Genomic DNA, 12311 nt, shown 5'->3' on the forward strand with positions numbered 1-12311 from the left:
TCTGTCGAAGACTGCCAAATGTTGCAGTCTCTCACCCCCTCCTGAGTCCTACACACTGACAGAAGGAAACAAACTAGCTCGGGTTTCAGCTCTGGAAGTGGCCTGAATGTCAAGTGAGCAGCAAGAGATGAGGTTGAGAGGGGGGGGGGAATCTCAGTCTAACACCAGGTTTTATTTAAATGCTCAGAATAAAACTCTACACCAGGAGATCTGCCCTGACGCCTCACTGCCGTGCATGCATGGCTAAAAATCCATGCAAACAAGATAGACCACGAGGTTGTGACTGACGTTTTCTGTCTGTGGCCCCTCTGGCAAAGTACTTAATGACAAGAACAAAAACGAGTGACATTTAAAAGGCTTCTGTGGACAATACCACTTTCCCTTTACAATTACATCAGGGTCGATGGGCAACAGATTGACATGTGCATACAATTCAAAAGACGAGAGAATTTGTCCCTGGTGGGAAGACAGATATTCATGCCTCAGCTGATGCTGAATAAACAAAGTAACGCACCATCTAACCGTCAAAGTAGGTCCAGGAAGGGACCACCCATGCGCCAATTCTGATGACCCCTCTGCTGGTTTAACTCACCTTAAGCAGCTGCTCTTTGAGAAGGGTTTCAGGCTTGTCCATGTTGCCTCATTAATAATTTGTGTAGCGTAAATTCACCTTTACATCCTACAGCTGAGGAGAGTTAGGGAACTCCTGTTTGACACTGGGTGTGAAACAAAGTTTACATCCTGTTCCCAAATCATACACAAGAGAAGTGAAACTTTCAAGGTGTGTCATAGGTGTAGTAGACACATTGTTTGACACAAAGCAAGATTTAACGTAGATTTTCAATCTGATCTGCTATGTGTGTGTGTGTGTGTCAATGTGGCACAAGCACCTGTCTGTTTGATTTCCTCTCACGATACAAGTTTGGCCTGGTTAGTAGCACCTAGAGCTGCTGCTTACAGTGCCAGTTCTAGCACTGACATTCAAGCCCCTAAAGGAAATACTTCTGAGGTGTTGCGGTCTCCCTTTCTTCAGGCTTCCTTCGAAACATTTGAGCCTGATTTAGAATGGTTAACTTCAGTGTGTAATGCCTCTATAGTCAATTACAATATACTCATTTCAAAGTTTTCCCCTTTTTTTTTTTACTTCTGTTCCGCAGAGAAACAGTCATACGTTTCACCACATTCAACTTCCTTCTTCCTGGTAGCGTTTGTGCATAAAAGACTGGACGGAATTTGGGGTCCTTTCTGTGCATGCTAGTGTTATTGGTACTGCTTGCTCAAAAAGATAAGTGGCATTTCCTAAGAATATGACCAAAACTCTGCTGTTACAATGTAATGACACCACCTCTGTTGGTGCCATGTTGGTAATGATGGGACAGTGATGATCATAATTTTCATGCAAACATCCCCAGAGTCTCTCTTTACGAAAACAGTGAAGACTGTTATCAGTGCCGTGATGTTGCACCAAAGGCATTTGACTTTTTGGAGTCCATCAACTGAGTGTGGCGCTTTACGCATGGTGACTCACGAAGCCTAAACAATAAAGGTCCACCACACTCATTTCTGTTTATGCCTTTGTTTATGTGAATGTGAGCGCTCTTTTCCAGTCATTTCCCAATCCCATATTCATCCACTCAAATGGGCTATTCTTGATCAATGTAATTTGATTCAGTTAAGCTCAGACTCAACATCAATAAAATTTCAATTCCATTCTATTATACAGTTATGGGGAAGAATATCGCTGCGTTTGTGAAACATCTGCTCATCTGTGACTTCACTCACTTCCCTTTTCAATCCTCAAATGTGAGGATTTGCTGTTTATTTGTGTTTTACAGAATAAACTATTAACTACATTTTCTGTGTTCTGGACTGTTAATTGAAAAAAACATGCATTTGAGACATTGACTTATATTTCTTTCATAAACTGTTTAATCAAGAAATTAACCTGCAGATTAAATTTTAATAAAAATATTTTTTTGTTGTAGCCCTAGTAATATTAACTTGTAGCCTTAATCACAACCCACAACATCCTGCTCTTGCACTGCATGTAAGTGAGGGTGCTGCTACAGTGCTGATAAGATTTAATGTTTAGGACAACAAAAAATAAACAGTGTGCCCTCTGCAGTAGCAACAGCCACCTGTAGAGTTACAGCTCAGCAGCACTGTAAAGGGAACTAAGATTAAAGCAACAAGTGTCTGGATTCCATTCAACCCGCAAAAGGAAAAAAAGCCAGCATCTGGTTGTAATACATTATTCTCTGCACAAGCTCGGGCTCTGTTTTAAAAAAAAAACTTGCACACAACGTTTTCCAGACTCAAGGTACACATGAAAGCCTGTAAAGTACCTCAAGGCTATGTTCGCTTTGCATGACTACCTGGGCTGCAGCGTTTCTCGGTCAAGCATTGCAGCAGTAAAGTAAAACTACACTGGCAACACTGGGAAAATGCAAAGAATGTGGGGCACTGGTGGTTTTGTCTGTGAACTCTGGACCAGGTAAATTACCGGAGAATTAAGGGAAGTGCCTCCCCCATCCCTCACTCAATTGTCTCCCCTTTGCTGCTTGGTAGAGGGGAAACAACTCTAACTTAAGACAGCAGTTTTATCAAAGAAATACAAGTGCTCTACACTGAAAGAATTGTGATCAGGTGCTGTGCAGGATCATTGATGTTCAATCATCCCTATAGGGATATCCATTAAACTGAACAAACCATGTAAAAAAATGTTGCTTGCTGTATAAAGGGGGCAAAATGAGTTGAAGTAAATAAAATGTGTCCCCTCCCTCAGGTTCAAATGGAAACTCCATGGAGTAACTCATGCACACAAGTACACACATACTACTATTCAGTCACTCTGAAGTGAATCCTGCAACAACAAGCCAGTGCCTCTGTTCACCTCTGTTTCTCAGAACACAGACAGGAGAATGATTTCCCAGCGGATCATTTCCACAACAAAATAACAACATGGAACACTGAAACAAAACCCTGACAGCAGGAATTCCAACCCACCCCAACTGCTCATTATCAAGTCGTAAAAATAGTTTGACACACTCCTGTAATCTTCACCGTTACCATGCTGCAGTTTATAGTTTGTGAAGGTATGGGGGAAATGACCATTGATACAGCAGGCCGGTTTGATAAGAGCTAATACAAAGATCGGATAAATTAAGCTTTTCCGAAGTCAATGTAAGTTGGGTTTGGAAAAAAAAAAAAGTGACATCATAGCACAGGAATGAATTGCAGTAAGGTCATTCGGCTCCTGCTTTGTCTTCTAGTGTTGCTCACAAACAGTGGTATGCTCTGGTTGCTTGATGAATAAAATCAGACATTAATGAGGTGGTGACCCGGATTTGTGACATTTATAGAAGATTCATTCAAGCAATTATTAATTTGGCTTTCAATCTTTAATTAAAGTATTTACCATGGAGATTTGATTGATAGTTAGTAGCAGTTGGGAGTATCAGTGACATTATTATTTGTATTTGTCTGAAGTTCAGTAAATTATTCAACTTAAGTCTTGAGTCAGTTAGTCTAATTTGCTGTCATGGGGAACTGAACATATGAAATATAATATTTAGTTTGCTGTCATTCTTCAATGACTTCTGATATTCTACAATGTTAATGTTGGACAATTGATAATGTGTAACATGCTGCTATATATTTTTATTTTATTTTGAATATGTATAAACATTACCAAATTACCATGAAAATATTGATAAATGTGATCATTTTGGTCACTATACTCGTGATACTCATGTTCACACCATGAAATATCCAATTGCTCTTATGGTAATGGTTATAAGGTTGTACTGAACTTCAGATGTAATAAAATATATTCATTAACCAGTTAACTTTCCACCACTGATTTGTAATCAAACAACAATGTGGTGCAGGTAAACAGGAGAACTCAACGTTAGGGCTGGGAAATATGGAAACACGTGTTATCAAGATAAACAAATTTCAGTCGATAACGATAATTATCGAGATAAACTTCCAATTATCCTTTGATGACACGCTAAAGCTACACAGCATAAAATATTTTCCTAATCTGAGGTAGAATATCTTCTCACCTTCTTGTTTAGGTCGTAATCAATGTATTGATATGTATTGAACTCGTTATAACTCTATTGATCACATGACATTAGTTATTGTATCATCTCTTAGCCCTACTCATCGCCCACCTCCTCTGATGGCAGTGAGGACACAACCTGTGAGATGCGCCAGCTTGTTACACGTCTACCAGACGCTTACAGACGACAAGTGTCACCACAACATGAACACACACAATCTCAGCTGCACGGTGTGAGGGGGTGTGTGTTTGTGTGCGGAGCGTGGTTTAAAATGGATGTGGAGCTAGCTGCGTGTGTTTCTGGACGCCCCTTCTTGCTAACAACACCATGTTACACAAATATTTAGTGGTGGATTTCAACACACACACACACACACACACTAGAAAACACACACACACGCTCTGGCTATCACCGCTACAAATTAGCCCCCTGTCGGCTAACATGCCCGCGGGCTGAACATCCACAGAGCGGCGCAGAGCGAACCGTCGTTTTAGCGGCGAATGAAAATCAAAAATGGAGCCGCTGCGCCCCCACACGCCCGTTAGCTCCATCCATGTCCGCATACACGTACGGCTCTAGTGCAGGACTCACCCATAGCTCTGACCCCCAGCTCATGGTTTCAGTGCGGTGTCCTCGGAATAATCCACAGCTCGTGTACGAGGTGTTTTCAGTTCCCACGCACGCACAGGCGCGCACGCAGACCTAATTTGTGCCTCTGCGGTGTCAGTCAGCGGGAGAGAAGAAGCCCAAACCCCGCTGCTTCTTCTTCTTCAGCTTCTTCAGCTTCTTCAGCTCACAGCTAATTTAGTTTCTTCAGAGTCTCATCCTGTCTGATACAAGATGGCCAAGAGCTGCGGCATAATCTCCACACGGGGGGAGTCTCTATATGCTGCTCTGCTCGGCGCGGGCACCCGCCTCAAACCCAGTGACAGCTGCTAGTGCGCGCGCACAGGCTGGAAAAGGAGAGGTTGTTGGTGATGATGGTGGTGGTGGTGATGGTGGTGGTGGTGATGGTGGGTCCCTGCAGGGTTGTGCTGTTAAGTCTTCACTAATGCTCTCTCTCTATCTCTCAGTGTGGCAGCAGGAGCTCCGGGCAGGTGGGTGGGTCTCAAAGGTCACACCCATGGCAGATGTTTCATTGAGCAGCCCCCAGAGGGTCCACATACAAACAACTACTTTCTCTTTTTGCCCTCATCTCTCTCTCTAATAATGATAATAACAATAACAATAATTATAACTTAAACAATTGGTTGGAATACAGAAGGAAGTACATAAATCGTAAAGGTAATAAATGACCAAAATAGCCTGGCACCTTCCCAAAAAAGTACATTTTAGTTGATATTTAAAAGAACACACGTCTCAGACTTATTTATTATTTTAACAGTCAGAATTTTAATTCATTCCAGAGCCCTGGGTGCCTGGTGGCAAACCCTCTCTCTACACGTATTTGAGAACATTTCACTGAAACGTTTCCTCTCTCTCTCTGTGTCTCTGTAATCGTGCATGCAGCAGCACCCTAGATTCACTTTGCACTTGCCCACACACACACACACACAACAGCCACAAGCCGCCACTAACATCATACAGGATGTTGCGTTGGAAGGTGCAGAGTTTAGAAATCTTGCCGCTGCAAGAATCTGAAGAGATCTGTTCCGTCTATGCCTCAGCTAAGATGGTGATGAAACAGTTTCTTTCAGCTTATTGGCTATACCTCTTTATTTAAAAGTAAATATGGGCAACCCATCATTTCCGTAATTATTCAGTGCACTTCTATTTTAAAAAGTCTAAAAGAGTCTTTGCCTTCTTATATCGCTCCATCTTGTCCCTGTTGATAAATCTCTCCTGACAGGACAAGGACATCTAATTAAATTCCATTGCAAGGAGTTCCTGTATCTTCAAACAGCTCTTAGTTATTACCTCAGCCAAGGAGCTTGTGTTTTTACCCATGTCTTGTTTGTTTGATGGTTTATTTATTAGCAGGATTAGGCACAAACTACTGAACTGATTTCCACAAAAGCCTGGGCTTGGCAAAAACCCATTACATTTTTTGATCTGGATTAAGGTGCAGATCCAGCATTTTATTTTCAGTTCTTTAACTATATTTTATGGTAAATAAAGTCTTGGTTATACACTCGCTGATTTAAAAAACTATTTCTGTTAAATATAAATACTAGACAATCATGTGGTCTTGGCTGAGGTATGCACTCTCCTGAGTGCCCTTCTCTTAGATTCCTTTGTAGATTCCTCAGATGCTGCAAATATTCGGAGAGCTGCAGATATATTATTTATACAAAAAGAAGACATTTTGGCCTCTCACAGTGGGAATATCACATGTTTATGTAAATAAGTCAATGCTACAGCGTCTGATGTCATGGCTCAAACAGCATTGAGTCTTTGGTAATGTTATTGGTGACACCAGCTGATGTCTGCTGTGAAAAAAGGCCTTTAAAGTCAGTTACCTCCATGTACTGTGTTTATATTCCTCAACACGTGATCTAGACATGATACATACACCTCAGTTGCAATCATCATGGCCACCATCTTTACTGTGGTGGGTTATGGTCAGTTATCTGGCCAGTATTACTACAACAACACCACCATCTAGTGGTTAGATGTGTACAAAACAGAAAAACACCACAGGGAGCATTACGTGCAAGAGAAAGAATTGCAGAAATAAAGGCTTTTTGATGAATAAACACAGAACACAACTAAATAATAAACAACGACACAACTTCAGTTGAATATTACACAAATTTAAAGCAAAGTAAGTTGATCTTTTGAAATCACTCAGTGAAATTACTCACTACCTGAAACAGCTCACCTCATCAGGACCTGAAATATAAAAACCTGAGAGGAAGTGCTCCTTCCCCTCTAGTGGCCTGTTGACAGTTGGAAGATGTGCAGCTGCTTCATGGTTTTTGCTTCCAAAACTGTACAGCATTAGATATGATGTACTAAAAACATGCCTTCAATAATCATTAACATGTTTTGGCACATTTCAGCTAATTTACAAGAAATCATGTTAACTTCATATTCCTGCTTACCACTTCCCAAAGGGAACTATATACTCCTTTTATACCTATATTGTTTGAGGAAGCCACTTGTTTCCATGCAGTAAAAATGCAAAATGTATTTGCTACAAGACTTCACTTGGCATAGACTGTTAGCAAGTAATAACTTTTGGGTTACATAGCCCTTTTTCATGGAAAACATTTTAACACGCGATGATAGGAAAGAAAACATGCGTAAATAATAAAATGAATGTTGGCTGGATTCCATTTAGCTGCTAATGTATATGCATGTGCAACCAAAGAAGTCATAAGTGTGGGTGGCAATAATGTTGATTATCAGCCTAATCAAGACATTTTTATATGTACAGTATATGTTGCAGCTGTATTTGCATTTATAATTGGAGATTTAGATTTAAGTGAAAACTTAAAAATACATATATTTTATATATCTTTTAACTGTTGATTACTTAAACTATAGGCACATTACAGCCCACAAGTATTACTGAAATAAAACGGCATTTGACTAAATGGATTTTTCTGCTGTCTTAGCATCAGTCAAGGTTGGGAGTCATTGGTAGTAGACCAACTTGTTTTTTCTACATTTCTTGGTTTGTGCTGTCATATAGAAACATCAGGTCATTTGATATAAAAAATGTTCTACCAACAGGGGGTGCTCAAGGATCGTCCGCACTGTCAACGTCAGACACAGGGTGTGGAAACACAAAACCACAAACTACTGAAATTGAGTATTTTGAGATGTTGAGAAATAAGAGTAAACAGCTCCTCTGAGAGCAGGAAGACCAGTGACTTGTGTCACATGAGATACTTTCATCATATCAACAGCTTTTACCGCCTCCTTCCAATGTTTGACATCATCAGTCGTGGCTCTTCCTCTGATTCAACACAGCCTAAGTAAAGGTTTCTGATAGCATGAATATTTGTGAATCCTCATGTGATGTTCATGTTGAACAGATTTATGGCTCACACACATGTCCTATCACAACAAGCCATGTTCATGAATAACCTGTTTCTCTTAATCACTTCTCACAAGGTTGAGGACAGTTGAGGTGGTTCGGGCATCTAATGAGGATGCCTCTTGTACACCTTCTGCTGGAGGTTTACAGGCAACGTCCAACCAGGAAGAGACCCAGTGGTGGGCAGAGAACTTGCTGGAGGGAGAGGATCTGGCCTGGGGACACCTCAGACCCTACTAGGCCGGCTTGGTGATGAGAACCTGGATGTGACACCCAACCACAACAGCTGGATCTTTCCCCTATCAGAGGTTTCTTTCCACATTGAGAATGCCAGCTTCCCAGCAAGCAGTGCACCCTCAGTTTCACCCGGCTTTCCTCTTGGGGATTCAGAACTTTTAGTTGAATCAGTCTTCGAATGTGAAGCTGGGCCTTTTTAACTGCCTTAGCTCAGGTATAGCTTATTCCTAAAAGGCCTCTCAAGAAAATATTTTATCTGCAGAGGAAAATTGAAAACTGAGACGAGCATTTATCTCTGCATCCCCGCTTGATTCCCCTGTAGAACACCTTCCACACTGTCAGGAAGAGATGAATCAGCACTTACTTCACAGTGTTGTCAGGAAACGTAATTGGTTTAACGGAGCACCAGCTGACACGGACAGGGATTTAGTTTTATAAGGTAAACTGCACATTTACACCTCATTAATGGACACCCAGAGGTATATCTGATAATGACTGCGGAGAGGTGAAGTCTGACTGCAGAAATGCTGGTGTGATAAATATCAATGGTAGCATAAATGTAGCGTTAACAGTTCAATCTGATATATCTCCTTAATTTATTCAGGATACTTCGTAACCATTTAATTCCTCCAGCGAGTTTTCAGCTTTTGCGGGTTAGTGGTTTAGTGCTAAAGTGCAAGCAGAAGTGAAAGGTGTTACAGCAGATTCCATTTATGGTGAGCAAAAAAGGAAATGGCAACTTGAGTCATATTTTGGTCTAATCTTTCAACAAGCTCGTTTTTGTTGCTACATCAGGTGAATGTATCGCTATGATCCTCTAAAATGCATGAAAGTGCGTTAGATGCACTGATGCACTACAATAATAATATCATTTTATTTGAATAGCGCTTTTATTTCTGTCTGTAGAGATTCTCATTGCTCTATGACACTTTACATAGGATTTTTGTAAAATAAAAGAGAAATCTGATAAAACCAAATAAGCATATATATAAAATACACATTACAATCACTCATTGAAAAAGATACATGTCATAAATCTTTCCACAAAAATCATAACTTTCATCTCCAACAATACACAAACACACAGATGACATAAGCACTACCATGCTCGTTGATATATTATAGTATAAGTGTATTAGTGTATCAAGTTTCCTTCTTGTTACATCTCCATAGCATCTGGTTTCAGTTTGTGTGTGTGTGTGTTTTTTTGTGGTCTGGGCATTACTCATGTTTCCTTATGGAAAAAGAGCAAGTCCCCATAATGTAAATCATTACATTTTAAGGTGAAAACAGGTTCTAAGGTTAAGTTATGGTTAGGCTTGTAGGTTAGAGCAAGTTTCCAGGAAATCAAAGCAAGTCAATGATATGTCCTCTGAAGACACAACTGTGTGTGTGTGTGTGTGTGTGTGTGTGTGTGTGTGTGTGTGTGTGTGTGTGTGTGTGTGTGTGTGTGTGTGTGTGTGTGTGTGTGTGTGTGTGTGTGTGTGTGTGTGTGTGTTGCACCCAATCTCCACAGCCAAACCTCCTACTTATACTCAGCTCCACCACCTCCAGTCTTCCGGATCATGTTCTCTGCGACCAGTTAGTGTTACCCTCCAGCCTTGTGTTTTCTCTGGCTAATTCTGAAGCTATTCCTGCTATTAATTCAGTTTTTCCTTGTTGCCGGCCCCAAACCCCTGGCTCTCATGCCATTACACAGATTCCCTGCCCACAACTATTTTCCAACAAAAACCTAATTAACTTATTCCCAGTCCATGTTCCCAGCTCGATACTGTGCTTGGGTTCATTAGTTTACAGCCCACATTACTTCTGTGGATTATGAATCCAAACAACAGATTTTTCAGGCTAGATAGTACATATTGTATTTCATAAAGAGGGGGTTCCCAAAAAGTTCAACCCATGACCCCCAAAATAACCGTGCCCGAAACTTGGGACGCCAATAATCTATAAATATATTGATTTGAGCAACTTCACAAAGTGTTTCATGTGGTGCTGTAAATTTACCTGCTGTAACTGATGCTGTTGCTAATCTGTCATCATCATAATCATGGAGATAAAGAGAATGATTGCTGGTGATTATTTGCATGGTTTTATTTTACAGTTAATTAAAATATTTTTAGCTTTTGTAACAATACTGGCAAAAATAAGACCTTTCAAAGAGTTTTTAAATTGATTTCTGGACATTATCTTTTGACCCTTCTTAAGTGTCTCCCCAAGGGAACCACCGACATAAAACACAAGTGTCTCCAGTTTATGCTTTGCTTAGACAGGCAGCTTTGTCATGGATGTTTGGTGGAGATACAATAGTTGTATAAGTCCATTAAAGATTTGGTGCATACTTTGTCAGTTATGGGCCCACAAAGCAAGCACCCCAGGGCCAGCCATCAACATTAAGACAGTGACTGATCCCTCCATTCAGAAATACAGTCCACACACATGCACATGGCAATTGGTGCTAAATGGGCTAACTTCAAAGTTTTCATAAGAAATAAGGCTTTTAACTAAACTTTTACTGTTCAAAAAAAGTTCCTGCATAAATGAGGTTTTATGGATCTTATTTCAGTCGTGATCACTTTAGTCAAATTCAATTTGATTTCAATTATTACAACAAGTTGTATTTGGTAGTATGACTCTGTTCTGGGATCTCCCTCTATACTTCCATGAGCCTTCATGAAAAGTAAGGCATGGAGAGCAGCAGCTAGAAGACCCTGGCACAGAGGAAGGCAACAATGAAAACTGACGTTACATGACGTTGATCATGTCAGATTCTGTAAGATAAGGAGGTGTTTGGGTGGAGGTGGGTTGTGAACTGGCTTTGCAGTGGAAGAAGGAAGAGCAGACAGCTAACGCAGCTTAAATAGAGTGTTGCAATATGAGCTTTGCCAAATGAATGTATAGGAGGGGATCAGCTGAGCAGTCAGCTGATGTGAGCGGGGACAGACATCTGCTGCTGTCTGCTAACTCACTGAATTGGGGCTGAGCTTTAACTTCGTGACCTGCCTGATCAAACACTATATGCTCAATTTGAGCAACTCACTTTATGTATATGTGTTTGACTTTCATTCACATAATCCGATATTAGACAGTTGACATCAAAGTGAGTATTTTTCTTGTAGTAGACAAATATGGGTGCTGTGTATGAAAGTTCGGGTGTTCCAGTGTGAACAACCACTAAGTTAATGACGCACAAAGTGTTACTCCACAACCATAGTGTTTCTTCATCATCCGTATATCACCAACTATTGATTAACAAATCAAAAATGTAGTTGGGTGTAAATTTGAGGCTTTTCTCAGAACTTTGTGCACATATCTTGGAAGCAGCCTCTCTTACAGTAAATGTTGATCGTCTCTGTTTTGTAAAAAACATTCAAACTTGATCATGACTCCATTCAAGCACAATTATACACAAAACCACCAATATATTAAACAAACGTATTCACATTGCCACTACATACAGTTTACATGACCAACACTGTCAGACATGTCAACTCTATACTGGCACAGACACAAACTGTAATGTCAGTTTGATCAATCACTTAATCAATCCTCAATATCTGTCACACAGGTCCACATGTGCCGGTATGGCAGTATGTTGGTCTGACAGGATAACACAAAAATCATAGGAAACCATGAAACTTGGAGATAGGATGTGGTATGGATTAGGGAAGAACTCTTTAAATTTTGTTGCAGATCAAGATCAGAGGGTGGATGTTATGCCCTCAGGCTGGCGCTGTTATGTATGAGCTTCTAAAACAAATCATTACTCTAATTCCTTCTGCTATCAGGTTACTAAATGCTTGAAGTTGTTGATTTGCTCGCTGGTCACTGGCATGTTTATGTCTGATTGTGGCTACTAATTCATTCATTATTTATTTACATGAATGGGTATGACTGTGTAGCGATTTACCCTTCTGGGATTAAAAAGTTGCCTGAATCAAACTAAAACAGTTTTGATCCGTTGACTGATTTTTAAAGGGCAATCTTTAAAACCTGTTTGTTTAGTCTCCATCACGCTCTTGCTT

At 40.4% G+C, this 12311-nt stretch overlaps 1 protein-coding gene across 2 annotated transcripts in view; it reads right to left on the reverse strand.

Annotated features, from left to right (window-relative positions):
• Nucleotides 1-5089, reverse strand: part of LOC118098152 (formin-binding protein 1) — a 62032-nt gene extending 56943 nt beyond the window's left edge. The window contains exon 1 of one of the 2 annotated variants that reach the window (XM_035141672.2): nucleotides 4659-5089. In XM_035141672.2, coding sequence (XP_034997563.1) covers nucleotides 4659-4682 — 24 coding nt within the window. In that variant the 5' untranslated portion in view covers nucleotides 4683-5089. Of the gene's footprint in view, nucleotides 1-592; nucleotides 833-4658 lie in introns of those variants that run through there. The other variant, XM_035141671.1, reaches the window with a different exon arrangement.
• Nucleotides 5090-12311: the final 7222 nt, after the last annotated feature.

Source organism: Hippoglossus stenolepis, chromosome 18, assembly GCF_022539355.2.
Source record: "Hippoglossus stenolepis isolate QCI-W04-F060 chromosome 18, HSTE1.2, whole genome shotgun sequence".
NCBI classification, from domain to species: domain Eukaryota; kingdom Metazoa; phylum Chordata; class Actinopteri; order Pleuronectiformes; family Pleuronectidae; genus Hippoglossus; species Hippoglossus stenolepis.